At 53.4% G+C, this 14,600-nt stretch overlaps 2 protein-coding genes across 8 annotated transcripts in view; both read right to left on the bottom strand.

Annotated features, from left to right (window-relative positions):
- The window catches only part of ZNF213 (zinc finger protein 213), a 6,067-nt gene extending 3,002 nt beyond the window's left edge, over positions 1-3,065 (bottom strand). The window contains 2 exon segments of the mRNA XM_010840351.1: positions 587-1,086; positions 2,859-3,065. Coding sequence (XP_010838653.1) covers positions 587-985 — 399 coding nt within the window. The 5' untranslated portion in view covers positions 986-1,086; positions 2,859-3,065.
- A 6,352-nt stretch (positions 3,066-9,417) lies between these two features.
- Positions 9,418-14,600, bottom strand: part of ZNF205 (zinc finger protein 205) — a 13,645-nt gene continuing 8,462 nt past the window's right edge. For 5 of the 7 annotated variants that reach the window (XM_010840353.1, XM_010840354.1, XM_010840355.1 and 2 more), the window contains 5 exons: positions 13,505-13,718; positions 13,157-13,248; positions 12,662-12,782; positions 11,153-11,257; positions 9,418-10,896 (listed from right to left, as the gene is read on the bottom strand). In XM_010840353.1, coding sequence (XP_010838655.1) covers positions 9,578-10,896; positions 11,153-11,257; positions 12,662-12,782; positions 13,157-13,248; positions 13,505-13,718 — 1,851 coding nt within the window. In that variant the 3' untranslated portion in view covers positions 9,418-9,577. The remainder of the gene's footprint in view (positions 10,897-11,152; positions 11,258-12,661; positions 12,783-13,156; positions 13,249-13,504; positions 13,719-14,600) is intronic. The other 2 variants (XM_010840357.1, XM_010840356.1) reach the window with 1 other exon arrangement.

Here is a 14,600-nt window from a genome sequence, read left to right as displayed (position 1 = left end):
CATCAGCATCGAGACCAGACCGGGGAGACAGAGTTTAATCCCTGGGAAGGAGACACAGGACACATTCCTCAGGAGGCTGGGGGTGGGCAAGGTGGTCAGCACGGAGCCCCCAGGGAGACCAGAAGACACTGGGCAGTGTTATCTCCCCGACCAAGCATGAGGCAAGGACCAGCCTCCAAAGGCCAGAATCAGAAAGCCACTTAGCAAGGGGCCGTGGTGGGAGACCTTCCTGTCAAGGGCAAGACCCCACTCCCAGGCAACACATCAGCATCTCCCCAGATGCCTCCCAAGAACACAAATAAACATTTGCAGATCCTGTGGAGCCAAAAGCTGCTTTCTCGGAACATGCCTCCTCTGGTCCTGCTGCTGCCCTCCAAAGTCACCAAAAAGAAACCAGATTCACTTGGATGGTATCTTTCAGAAAGGCCACACATTATGACAAGCTCCCGTGGACGCTCCTCGGCTCTCCGTGTCCTCTCCAACCCCCGCCTCTGACCTATGGAGGACTCATCTCTAGGGAGACAGCCAGCTCTCCTCAGTTCACATGCCATCCAGGTGCCCCCAAGGTGCGGGAGGGGCCCCTCACCTGTGACCAAGCTTTCACTGGCTGCTTCTGCAGGTCCTCCACCAAGGCGACAGCCTCCTCGCCACTGCCTGGGCACCGCTGGCACACCCAGTCCTGGACGCCCAGGGGCAGCACGCTCAAGAACTGCTCCAGCACCAGCAGCTCCAGGATCTGCTCCTTGGTGCGCAGCTCAGGCCGTAGCCAGCGGCAGCAGAGCTCCCAGAGCTGGCTGAAGGCCTCGTGGGGCCCGCCTGCATCCCCGTAGCAGAACTGCCGAAAGCGCTGGCGGCACACCTCTGGGTCCCCGTGGTCCTCTGGCTGGGCAGGGTCCTGCTCCCAGGAGGAATCTTCTACCTTCACGATCAGAAGCCCTTCTCCCTCCTCAGGGGCTTGGTCCTGAGGCTCTGGGGGGGCTGCCATCGCCCTGGCCTAGGGCTCAGGGCCAGTCAGCCTCAGCCTGGGTCTTCAGTCTCCCAGAGGGTTCCCCAGTGGCAGTGGGGCTGGCATCTGGACAGGCACTCCTGGGGAAAGAGCAAAAGAGTGGGGCGGGGGGCGTGGTATATGAGCAAGCACCGGCCTGGAAGGACGTCCAGGGACTCTAGCTCCAATTCCTCCTGACCCTAGGGCCTTTATAGGCGCTCCTCTGATGTTTAGCTCATGCCTCTCTCTCTCTCCTCCCAGTACAGGTGCAAGGCCCCTTATCCTCAGTTCCCAAATCCCAAACTCCCAGGTTTTCACCACCTGGTCTACTGACGTGAGATAAGCATATTTATAATTTCCTTTTATCCCAGGTAATGTAAATGTTCATATGTTGTATGGCAGAAATATTAATGTATTTGTTCAGTTCATAAAAATTCATCAAGCTGAATTCTTTTTTTTTAGTTCCACCAGTTTATTGCTACCAACCCATCTCCCACAACCCTCATGCACACGTGCTCAGTCATGTAACCCCATGGACTGCAGCCCGCCAGGCTCCTCTGTCCATGGATCTTTCCAGGCAAGAATATTGGAGTGGGTTGCCATTTCCTTCTCCCAGGCTGAACTTCTGATGTATTTTCTGTATATGATTCTTCAATTAAAAAAAAAAAAAATTCTTTTAACTGGGAATTTTGTGGTTGGTTCAGTGGTTAGGACTTGATGCTTTCACTGCTAGGGACTTGAGTTCAATCGCTGGTTGAGGAACTAAGATTCTGCAAACTTTGTGGTGCTTCCAAAAAAAAAATTTTTTTTTAAACTAATGTTTTGATTACTGAGTGTTGTCCCAGATTCTCCTGGTAGTGTTATTGTTATACAATATATGTGCTGTATTATCTTTCTCAATCTGAAAACTTAATTCCAAAAGAGACACCACCTGGAGCCATCCATTATCCATAGATACACATGAACATGACACATACTTATACCTTATTGCAACTCTACACCACAGTGAAACGTGTGTATTTTGGGTTTCTACAATTGCTTTTTTTTTAAGTAATTTTAATTATTTTACTTTTGGCTGCACCGGCTTTTCTCTAGTCGTGGACACTGGTGGGGCTACTTTCTAGTTGCCCTGCGCGGGCTTCTCATTGAACTAGCTTTTCTTGTTGCCCAGCACAGGCTCTAGGGCACAGGGGCGACATTGGTTGTGGCACGTGGGCTCAGGAGTTGTGGCGCACAGGCTTAATTGCTCCGCGGCCTGTGGGGTCTTCCTGGATCGGGGATCCAACCCATGTCTCCTGCACTGGCAGTCGAAGACTCTTGGCCACTGAGCCACCAGGGAAGCCCTTTAATTGCTTTTTTTGTTTCAAGAAAAAAAGTGATTATGAACCATTGTAATAAAAGGAGGGATTTAAACAATACAGTAATACATCAAAGAGAAATTCTTCCTTCCACATTGCAGCTGCTCCCCCATTAATAGTCTGACAGCTGACCTCCCAAATCTTTCCCGGAGCAATTACTGGAAATGTTTCCACAGAAATGGGGGGAGGGGGAGGGAGGGGAGTGCTTTGTGCGTGTTTTTACATAAATGAGTTCTTACTGCAACACGGTTTAGTAATCTGCCTTTCTACCTAATAATGCTTCTTCAGCAGCCACTCTAGGAGATCCTGCAGTACGGATATACTCGTTTCTTAATGAGTACCCATCCCAGCTGAGCGAGGCACTCAGATCGTTTCCAATTCTTTTCTACTATACGCGAAGCACGTCCTTTACTTTATTCTCCTACTCCTTACAAAACCCCTGAAAGGTACGCTCTCCACGCTCATCCGCCAGTGACCGAGGAGGAGGCTCCGCTCGGAGAGAGCCAGGGACTCACCAGAGTCGCTCAGCAGGACTCGGCAGTCGGGAGCGCGGACCCGGCCGGAGCCCCGCCAGGGTCCCAGGAGCCTTGCCTGCCCGGAGATGAGAGGCGGAGGGGCGGGCGGCTGAAGCGAAGCCCCAGGCTTTCCCCTCCGCACCTCCAAGCGGTGCGCGGCCCCTTCGGCCTAAGCCTCCGGGGGCCGGGCCGGGCCGCCCAGAGACCGGTACTAAAACTAAGGAGCCTGGCGGGCCGCGTCGCCGGTCCCGCCCCTCTCTAGACACACACCGCCCACAACAGCCCAGGCGATCCCAGTTTCCGCCGCCTGCTCTGGGTGCCGGAAGTTCGCGCGGGGCCCGCTGGGAAGCGACATAGCGCACGCGTCGAGGCACGCACTAAGCACTACACTCCCCAGGAGGCCGTTCTCCCACTATACCCGCCTTCTTTCTGACGGATGACCAATGAATGGGCAGAATTCCCAAGGATGGCCAATCAGAAGGCAGTGACCCATGCACAGCCGCACCCATTCCCCCAGTCTGAGGAGACTCGCACAGTCTTCATCTCTCTTGGTTTTTCAGTTTTTTTGGTGCTCCTCTGGCCCCTGAAGGGCGTAAAGGGGAAGCCAAGACTGGCCTGGTGGGCAGATACATGGCTTATCCGAGCTACGAGTGGGACGCCAGCTCCGCCGGAAGGGATGCTCAGGCGCGGACTCTTCCGTCGGTCCTCGGCATTTCCCGCTCCAGAGTGGGTCGAGTACTGGGGGGACCGTGGTCCAGGAGCTGGAGCTCGGCGCTGGGAGACTCCTTTATAGCTTATATGGTCCCGCCCAAGCCTTCATCTGCTCTTAGTGGATGCTTGCTGTGGAAGTAGTTCAGTGAGGGGCGGGGGACCTCCGGCGGCGATTCTTTGTCCCTGAGAGTCGACCAGGGTCTCTCAGCCGGACGCGGCCGTCGGCGACGCTCACCCCGAAGGACCCCCGCCCTCTGCCACCGATAGATTTGACTGAAGGACAGCGGGGCTCTCCGGGCTGGGGACAATCTGAAGCAGGGGGGCCGCATTGGAAAAGCTTTGTACATCTGTCCGTGCTTCCACCCTCTTACTCGTTTTGGAGATCTGAGGCTCCAAAATCTTTTTCTGAAGTGGAAAATCCTTTCGTGTCTGGTTGTTGTTTGATTTTGCAAGAATTGCATCCTTAGTGTAGGCAAGAAAATAAACTTGTCAAGGTATCCATATCCACAAAGCTAGCTTCCTCAGTCAGCTCACGTGGCACTCCATCAAAGTGGTTTTTCCTAACCCTATGTAAACAGCTCCTGCCCCCTACCTCCCCCCGCTGTTATGCCTCTGCCCTGCCTTATTTTTCTTCCTAACCTTTATCACTACCTGATGTATCTGTATAATATTTAAATCCATTACTCGACTATAATTTTCACAAGATCAGACTTTTCACTGCTCTACTTCCATCACCTAAAATATTGTGCTCGGCACAATATTTGTTGAATAAAGATAAAAATAACTGAAAGGATATCTAGTAAGGTCATTCATAAATAAGCACTATTAATATTTCAGTGTTCTATGAATATTTCTAATATATATCTGGAATCGTTCTATTTAAGTTATGTTTCGTTGGCTCAAAAGTCTATCGAAGGTATATTTCCAAAGCAGCATTTATAAATAAAATCCATCTTGCAAGCTGCACAGTATTCCAGAGCAGGAAGGTTCCATATTCCAGTTAAAGTCTCTTACTCGTGGACACTTTGGTTGTTTCCATTTTCCCGTATTTGTAGATCTTTACTGCATACACCTTTCTGTATTTGTTCGAACAACTTACTGGACGGGATGAGCCCAGTCTGTTCAATTGAGACTGATGACGTGGATGTTATTGGGTCCCTCGCCGCCCCCTACTGGCCCCAGTGGAGAACGGCACAGGAGGTTTTTTTGCATTGTGGCCTTAGTGTTCTTCCAACGCCCTCTACTGACAAAGACTAACATCTAATTGGCTGGCGAAGGAGAAACGTCTAAGAATCTGGCTCCATTATCACAAAGAAGGACCAAAGGGGTTTACTGGGGGGGTCTGAGAGACAATAAATTAATAGCCGGCACACCGACCAAATACTCTATTGGGCATTCCTGGTAGTTGGTAAATTATTCATATGTAGTTATATTGAAGTTGACCATCTTATTGCATTTTCTTTTCCTTCTGATAGTTTTAGTTTATTTTTCTAGCTAGAAAATATAAATATATATTGTAAAGAGTAAAATTTTTCTTTCCATAAAAGTTATATTCATTTCTAGAATTTGTACTTATTATTTTTCTTTGTCGTATAGCATTGTCCAGAACTCCCAAAGTGTTAAAAATCAGGACAGGGACTTCCCTCTGGTTAGGTAAAACTCTGGACTTCCAATGAAGTGAGCCGATGATCGAGATCCCTGGTCAGGGAACTAGATCCCACATGACACAACTAAGATCCTGGTGCAGCTAAAAATAATAAATGAATGAATAAAAAGAAATAAATATTGAAAAAACTCAGGACAGCAGGCATCATTGGCTTGGGTAATGAAAATACATTTTGTTTGTCTCTGATATATATTTCCATGCTTGTATTATGGAGCATCTATTCTCATTTGAAGAAGAACTAGTGGTTCCTCAGTATCAGTTTTCTCTTTCAATAGTAAGTTTTCAGTGGGCATGTGGCCCTTAAAAATAAAGAATATGTATTTCCCAGTCTACTGCATTGAAGTATGGCCATGTATTTGTACTGAAGACAATGATACATGAGCAGATGTGCTGTATGTATCTTACTAGAAAGGGGTTCTATCTTCCTATTCTCTTTTCCCCAACTGCTAGCAGGAATTTGGACATGGGGGCATGGACCATGCAGATGACACTAACCCTGTGGGTGTCAAAGCAAGAAGGTGGAAGTGCCTGGATTCCTGATAATTGTGGGTGGATTTATGCCCAGATGATGGTGTAAGAGAGAAACAGATACTGAGATTAAGCCACTCTTATTTTGGATCTCTATTTTAACCAGAATGTAAACCCTAACTAGCATTACTGCCTACTAAGAGTTTATCCTTGCCTGGGAGATTGCATGCACAGAGGAGCCTGGCAGGCTACAGTCCATGGGATCTCAAAGAGTCGGACACAACTGAGTACACGCATGCACACACAGAGTGCACTTTATGCAGGGTAGCTGATTTCCCCACCTAAAGTCTTTCCCCATCTCAAGCAAATAATGTTCAAATCCTCTGACCTGAGTCTCTCTTCTCACCCAGCCAACTGGAAAATTGACAGTGGTCCTAGTGCCTTTCCTGTCAAACCTAAACCCAAGCTAAAATCAGGTTTTCTTCCAGTCTTTAAAGAAAAATGGTAAAAATACATATTTTTTATTTTTATAATTTCCCTAGGGGATACTGGATATTCAGAATTTCTATGTGATCTTGACTAAATCTTGATATTATGATTTTTCTAGGAAATCATCCCTTTCATCAACAATTTCAGATTTATTAACATGAAGTTGTACATAATATTCCCATTTGGTTAAAATTTTAAAAATCGGCACATATGGTTAAGTCCCACTGCTTGTTTGGGGTCAGTGAGGTGAGGTTTTAACGGTGGTGGGGCAGCAGGCTTGGAGGAGTCTAGGTATCTACTGACTTTGTGGATTAGGGCTGCCATGCCAGTCCTGCCATAAGCGATCTCCAGCCCACCTACAGGTGTTGTCTTAAGAAATTCACTTCTGTCTTGTTTAAGATCATCTTTATTTTGGGTCTCTATTATTTGCAGTTGAACTGAATCCTGATTCATTACCTCATAGGGTTGTTATAAAGATTAAATAAATGAGAGAATACACATAGAGTACTTAGCCTAATACTAACTTTTAACACAAGGAAACACTCAATAAAGAATGGTTATTCTCAGGGAATTATGCATCACCAGGAGCCTGTCAAACGGTCATGCCACAGGAAAGAGGACTCACGCACGAAAGACAGCAGGAGTTAGGACCTCCCAGGCATCTTTTCCACTTTCCCTGGAAGATTTGAGCCCAGCTTGTTCTGGTCAGTGGCCTGTTGGATCTTAATCATTAGGGCTCACCTGGCGCTTTGTTAGTTGAGAACAGAAAAACTGGCATTAGTTCCAGGAGGTGACAGGCACAAGCCACAGAGTCCTGCCTCTGCAACCCAGGCAGGAAGCCTGCCTGATCACACATCTCTGGATGGCCGAGGAGCATGAGAATGCGGACGCCACGGTAGGACCATCTTCAAGAACGCCCGTTCTCCACCCTTCACACAAGACACCAGGGAGAAATCGCAGGCCACAGCCTCTCTCAAGTCTCACCTTTCTAACGAACCCCCACCCCTCCCTTCCACTACTGGTGTCCTTTCAACTCCTGGAACACCAATCTCTTTCTCAGGGCAGGGCTTTTATCCGTTCTGTTTCCTTAGCTTGGAAGGTCCTACCCCCAAAGCCTGAACGTTCCTTCCTGGGAGGGGCCGTCTCCGACAACCAGTACCTAACATCCTCCCTTACTTCACCCGGTTCCTTTCTTTCTGGCATCTGTCACTACTTGAAAGTAATGTATATGTCATTTATACGTTTACACTGCTTGTTAGTCTCCCTTACTAGAGCGGAACCCCTTGAGGGCACGGATCTTGTCTGGCTTTTGCATCGCTTATTCTTCGATATTTAGCAAAGGACCTGGAAGGCACGTTTTCATTTCGTATTTGAAAAATGAAGGAGTGAATGCAGCAAAGCCCGTATTTAACGTTTCCTCGCCCTTTACCATCCACCCCTGCGCGCCACTCATCACCACGTACCCCTCCAGTATGGACTGCCTCACTTTACCCGGGTCCCAGCAAAAGAATCAAGGTCTTCTTCAGGCCGTTTCCACACCCGACTCTTCCAGGCAGCCCAGTTAGGCCCTGCTCTAAGGCTCAGCAGGTGTTAGTGTGCCGGCAGGAGGCGTCTGGGCTCTCGCTGAGCTCCTGTACCGGGGCCACGACTCGCCGGCTACCGTGCACAGGCCAGCCATTTCCAGGGCCTCATGTGGTCTCTGGGCTCGGGCTCCCGGGGTCTCTGGGCAGCAAATCTCAGCTCTCCGCAAGAAGCTAAGCTGGAAGCGGCTGTGGCCCGAGCCCTCGCCTTCTGTCCGCCCCCTCTCTAGGACGGCAGGAGGTTTGGAGTCTCGGTGGTAGGCCAGGGGCCTGAGCTGAGCGGAAAAGACAAAGTTCCAAAGCCCAAAGCGTCGACCAGTTGCCAGGCAACCGTGCGGCGTGGGGGCGTGAGGGGGAGCGGATGCCTAGAGAACAAACATCGGTCGTGATTGGTCACTTTTGCTGGAGCCCACCCCTACTCCGCCTCGACACTTGACTGGCAAAGGCCAACGTGGGAGGGGCGGGACCTTATGGAACCCGTCCTCCTGGATATAAGGCGACACCCAGACCGCCAACTCTGCGAGGTCACACGAGTTTGGGAGGAGTTTCTCAGGCTATTGCAGTGCTGAATCAGCCGACGTCCCCGACCCGGCCCGGCCCGGCCAGGCCCGGGGACGGCATTATGCCTTTAGCAAGGACTTGGGCCGGGGAATTCCCTGGCGGTCCAGTGGTTAAGAACTCGAAGTTTTCATTTAATTTCATCAAGGCCAAGGGTAAAACAGGCAGGCAGGCTCAGGCAGGGCAAATTACAAAGGACTATAATGAAAGCTGAGCGCCGAAGAATTGATGCTTTTGAACTGTGGTGTTGGAGAAGACTCTTGAGAGTCCCTTGGACTGCAAGGAGATTAAACCAGTCCATCCTAAAGGAAATCAGTCCTCAATATTCATTGGAAGGAATGATGCTGAAACTCCAATACTCTGGCCACCTGATGTGAAGAACCAACTCATCTGAAAAGACCCTGATGCTGGGAAAGATTGAAAGCGGGAGAAGGGGATGACAGAGAATGAGATGGTTGGATGGCATCACTGACTTGATGGACATGAGTTTGAGTAAACTCCAGGAGTTGGTGAAGGACAGGGAAGCCAGGCATGCTGCAGTCCATGGGGTTGCAAAGAGTCAGACACAACTGAGAGACTGAACTGAACTGTGCACAGAGGCCAAGGAGGTGAGAAGTAGGAGCAGGAGATGGCATCAGCTTCAGAAAGGACCAGGAGAAGTAGGGGGTCCCTGGTAAGTGAGAAATCCTCACTGGATTGAAGCTGGGACCCCAGGGATGCAGGTGAAAATGTGCAGCCACAAAATGCAGGCCCTAGTGCCTGAGATAGGAGACAAAGTAGGCAGAAGACACTGAGCATGAATTCCCATGCTGACTCTGCCCTGCTCCCGACTCCCTAGGAAAAGAGGCATGGCAGGGTCCAGGGCTCAGCGGGAATACCTAATGACAACAGCAGCAGAAGTGGCTGGTTGGCTTCAGGTTGGAAACCTCTAGATTCTGGAATGGGTCCCAAGCCAGGTAAAGGCTGGGGAGGAAGGTGCCTTCTCAGAGGACTGAGTGAGAATGCATAGTTGCCCCGGAAGGCTCCACTTTCCCCACGAGTCCAGGATCAGCTTCCAGGGCCCCATGAAAGGAAGCTATAGGCTGTCTTTTAAATTCCAAGGCCTTTAATTTGCGGCGAGCATGCCTGGTCCTCATCTGAGCTCCTCCTGTGTTGCCACCCCCATGCCAGCACCTCCCCGCCTCCCTTCCTGGGTCTCCCAGGTCACACTCCCACACCAGATGCTCCGGCCCCTCCCTCCCAGCCTCCTAGGTAGGAGCAGGCGGGGGTGCTGCCAGAGTCCCGGCCGCCCCCAGCATCAGCATGGCCAGGGCCTTGGGCCCCGCCGTGTGGATCTTCTCGTGCCGATGCAGGTTGGAACGCCGGCTAAAGCTCTTGCCGCACAGTGGGCAGGAGTAGGGCCGGACGCCACGGTGGGTGCGCTGGTGGGCGGTGAGGTGCGAGCTGTGGCTGAAGCTCTTGCCGCAGTCGAGGCAGTGGTAGGGCTTCTCGCCGGTGTGTGTGCGGTTGTGCGCAATGAGGTTGGATCGCTGGCTGAAGCACTTACCGCACTCGGGGCACGGGTAGGGCTTGACCCCGGTGTGGGTGCGCTGGTGGGTGACCAGGGCCGAGCTCTGCGTGAAGCACTTGCCACAGATGGGGCACTTGTGCGGCTTGGCGCCCGTGTGGGTGCCCTGGTGGGTGACCAGGTCCGAGCGGCGGGTGAAGCGCTTGGCACAGCGGTCGCACACATAGGGCTTCTCGCCCGTGTGGATGCGCTGGTGCTGGATCAGCGTCGAGTGGTGGCTGAAGCTCTTCCAGCAGGATGGGCAGGTGTAGGGCTTCTCGCCCGTGTGGATGCGCTGGTGCTGCATGAGGTTGGAGCTCCAGCTGAAGCGCTTGCCGCACTCGGCGCAGGCGTAGGGCTTCTCGCCCGTGTGGATGCGCTGGTGCTGCATGAGGTTGGAGCTCCAGCTGAAGCGCTTGCCGCACTCGGCGCAGGCGTAGGGCTTCTCGCCCGTGTGGATGCGCTGGTGCTGCATGAGGTTGGAGCTCCAGCTGAAGCGCTTGCCGCACTCGGCGCAGGCGTAGGGCTTCTCGCCCGTGTGGATGCGCTGGTGCTGCATGAGGTTGGAGCTCCAGCTGAAGCGCTTGCCGCACTCGGCGCAGGCGTAGGGCTTCTCGCCCGTGTGCGTGCGCCGGTGCGTCACCAGGTGCGAGTGCCAGCTGAAGGCCTTGCCGCACTGCTCGCACTTGTAGGTCTTCTTGCCCGCCTCGCTGTCCAGCGCCAGGCCCTCCTCGCTGCTCTCGGGGGCGGCCGTCCCCCCTTCTCTGGGTTGCTCCGCGAAGTGGCCCTCCTGGGTTTTCGGGAGGTCGGTGTCAGGCGGGGCTGATTCCAGCTGTGCCTCCTCCACGGGACAGGGCTGCACATCGTCCTTGGCTGGCCCTGAGTTCTGGCCGCTGGCTGCTCGCTGCCCGCACCGCGGGGCCTCCCCCTGGGCTCTTCCCACTCTGCTTTTGAAGGACTTTGCATCGCCAAGGGCTCCCAGGGGTGCAGCCAGCTCCTCCTGGCCCACCTCCACCACTCCTGGATAAACAGGGTTTCCAGCAAGAGAGGCTTTCATGAGGGCCCCAGGGGAGTTCCGGAGGTGGACATGAGGGCAAGCACCTGCGGGGCACCCTGGAAGCAAGAGCCACCTCCACACAGGAGGGGGGTGGGTGGCCCGGCCCCAGGAGGGGCTCTGTGTCTGCATCCCACAGGAAACAGCCCGTGCTGACCTGGGGCATCGAAGAGTGACAGCCAAGACCCCACTACCCCGCCCACCTGTCCCCTCTGCACGCACCTCTTTTCTCCTCCTCCTCATGTCCCAACTGCCTGCTGGAGCCCGGGGCCTCGCCCTTGCCCTGCACTTGAGAGGCCCAGAAAGGTCTGCTGAAGGGAAACCCTGCTTGGAAAGAGATGCTGCGCTCAGTCAGGGCCCTTCGGGCTGCACAGTGGGAGATACCAGCACCCACCCCCTGGAGAGGTGATGGAGCGAAAGAGGGGGTGCAGCTCTGCAAACACAGGGCAAATCCAGATGGCCACACCCTCTCAGGACACAGTTTCCCAGGCATCGTCCGGACACTCTTCTCAGGGCTAGCCACGCCTGTGTCACACAGCCCCCAGCAGTGGCCCCCTCAGTCAGAATCCAGATGCATCTTCCTCTCCTGCACCTGCACCTTCCCAGGACCACAAAGAGGGCTCCTGGGACGGGGCAGTGGGCAGAGAGAGGCCAGCGGGAGGGCCTGGCTGAGAGGGCCAGGGACACCGACCACCCGTAAGTCAGGGACCAGGCCCATTTGCCAAGTCCCCCAGGTTTGAGGGCCTAGGAATTCTGGTCAAGCCAGGAAGACAGCAGAGGGGGCCCGGGCTTCATGACCTGATCCAAGCCCCATGGGAGGGAAGGAATGTGTGGACCAATGGGTGGTTTAGGGCATTCATGAGGCCCACCATGGGGCTGCGAGTGGAGGTTGGTTCTATCTGATCTCCCTGGACCTGCTGGCTGAGGCCCCAGAGAGTCCCAACACTGGGTGCCGAGCAAACCTGAGATGATTACAGGCGTGAGCAGAGCCACTGCTGTGATCCTGAGGCCCACCACCAAAGTCAGAAGGTGGAATCACCCAGTCTGTGGCTCCACCGGGACTAGGCGGTGTATAATAGACACGCAGACAGACTGACTGACCAAATGGACGCTCTGATTTTTCCATAAACCCTCACAAAATTCTGTCACGAAAACTAGAGCCTAAAACTGAGGAGTCAAAGCCCTGGGACTTAAATACTCACCATGAGAAAAACCAAGGGAACCAAGGCCCCTCTGAGAAGAGGACATGGCCCTGGGAGGGGGATGTAACAGCTCAGAGTCAAAGGCCCGGAGGGACCAGCTGGCACCGTTACCTGTCCCCTGGGCCTGCAGCCTGGCCCGGAGCCAAGCTTTCTGCTCAGACACCTCTGAAGCTGGGCTTGGAGGGGAGAAGAAGGGGAGCTACTGGAAGGAGCTAGGGAAGAACTAGAGCACAGTCTCCAGATGGGCATTGTCCAGCATGGCAGCTGCTGGCCATGCGTGGCTACTTCAACTCAAATCTGAGCTGATTAAAATGAGATAAAAGAGCTCAGTGGCTCCAGCTGCATTTCAAGGACTCACTAGCTACATCTGGCTTGTGGCTACCACATCAGCACAGAAAGAACACGTCTACCACTAGGAAGGTTCTATAGGACAGCGGGGTCCGGATGAACTGCAAGAGGGGATTCAAGCCCTGGAAATGGGAGAGGAGGTGGCAGTGGACGGGCCCCACTCTGATTCCCCAGCCCTTACCCAAGGAGAGCCCGCTCCTCTTCTGCAGGACCTCCCTGTAGAAGCTCTGCTGGGTGTGGTCCAGCCGCCCCCATTCCTCCCGGGAGAGGTACAGAGCCATGTCCTCAAAGGTCACCGGCATCTGAAATAACACAGAAGGCCCCCTCTCCAGGACATGCCCCGTCTCCAGGATTCATCAGGACATGGTGGAGGCGCTCAGTGGTGCCAGGACGAGGACAGACCTGGACCCCCATCCTGCCGACTTGGGTGAGGCCCGCCCTGGGTCTGCTGGTGAAGCAGGGCAGCTGCCTAAGGAAGACTTTTGGGGGTAAGAACCATGCGACTGTGGACAGCACAGGAGAAAAGCAAGTCTCCCTTTTGGCACCACTTCCAAAGCTCAGGGTCTCTGGCCCCCACCCTCAGGTCCAGCGCTAGGATCCGGAGCACAGCTCTGTCACAGATGCTGTCCCTCCACGTCCTTTGGCTCTGCCTCCAGCCCTGGACGTGGACACTCACCTGGGACCAGGCGGTGAGGAGCGCCGCGGCCATCTGCCGGTCTCTGGTCCTCCCCTCGCGGGAGAGCACAGGGGTCTGGGGGGCTGGGAGGGCTGAGAGAGGAGAGAGGTCCTCAGGCGGCCACCTCGCCCTGCTTGGCCCTCCTGCTCCCGGGAGTGAATGAATGCCAGGCCCACCAGGGACCCCCCGCTGCCTCCAACTCCACCCCCCAACCTGACCCGAGAGGAGGGTCAGTGGGCTCTGAGGGTGAGTCAGGCAGCTTCTGCAGGGAAGGTGGGGCAGACACCTGGGTCTTCCTACCTGGGCTGGGAGCAGGGAAAGGGCCCCTCTCCCCGTTCCCTTTCTCACCTCCTCCAGGCAGGAAACACACTTTCTCCTTAGTGCCCTGGCTTAGGGGCACCCAGCCCCGCGCTCCTTCAGCTCTGGTCTCCTGCGACACCCCTTCAGGGTGCGGCTCCTCTGGCTCCATCTTGATGTGGGGTGACTCCCGGGCCTCTCCTAGAGGCACTGTCCCCTCTGACTCAGAGAGCATTTCTTGACAAGAATGCCCATGACCTGGAGTCTAGGAATGACGGCTGCATCAGCACTGGGACGGAGGATGGGAGGCACAGAGGCAGACCCCGCAGGTGGCGGAGCGTACACCCAAGTGCAAGACTGCCCTGCTCCCCTCTCCGTCCCCAAGACCCGCACACCCTGGTTCATGCCCACCAGCAAGCAGGATCATGGGGGAAGGAAGGGAGGCTGGACATGGCCCTGCAGGTGCCCATGGGGCAGACACCTCTTCCCAACGTGAGCCTCACACCTCCCATAGCAGTGTGGATTGTTATTCTCTAAAAAAAAGCAAGAGCATTCCAGAAAAACATCTATTTGTGCTTTATTGACTATGCCAAAGCCTTTGACTGTGTGGATCACAATAAACTGTGGAAAATTCTGAAAGAGATGGGAATACCAGACCACCTGACCTGCCTCCTGAGAAATGTGTATGCAGGTCAGGAAGCAATGGTTAGAACTGGACATGGAACAACAGACTTGTTCCAAATAGGAAAAGGAGTATGTCAAGGCTGTATATTGTCACCCTGCTTATTTAACTTATATGCAGAGTACATCATAAGAAACGCTGGACTGGAGGAAGCACAGGCTTGAATCAAGATTGCTGGGAGAAATACCAATAACCTCAGATATGCAGATGACACCACCCTTATGGCAGAAAGTGAAGAAGAACTAAAGAGCCTCCTGATGAAAGTGAAAAAGTTGGCTTAAAGCTCAACATTCAGAAAACCAAGATCATGGCATTTGGTCCCATCACTTCATGGCAAATAGATGGGGACACAGTGGCTGACTATTTTTCTGGGCTCCAAAATCACTGCAGATGGTAATTGCAGCCATGAAATTAAAAGACGCTTACTCCGTGGAAGGAAATTTATGACCAACCTAGACAGCATAT

Source organism: Bison bison, unplaced genomic scaffold, assembly GCF_000754665.1.
Source record: "Bison bison bison isolate TAMUID 2011002044 unplaced genomic scaffold, Bison_UMD1.0 scf7180017864144, whole genome shotgun sequence".
Classification (NCBI taxonomy): Eukaryota; Metazoa; Chordata; class Mammalia; order Artiodactyla; family Bovidae; genus Bison; species Bison bison.
Note: the sequence above shows the minus strand (reverse complement) of the source record. Positions and strands in the feature narration are given on the sequence as shown.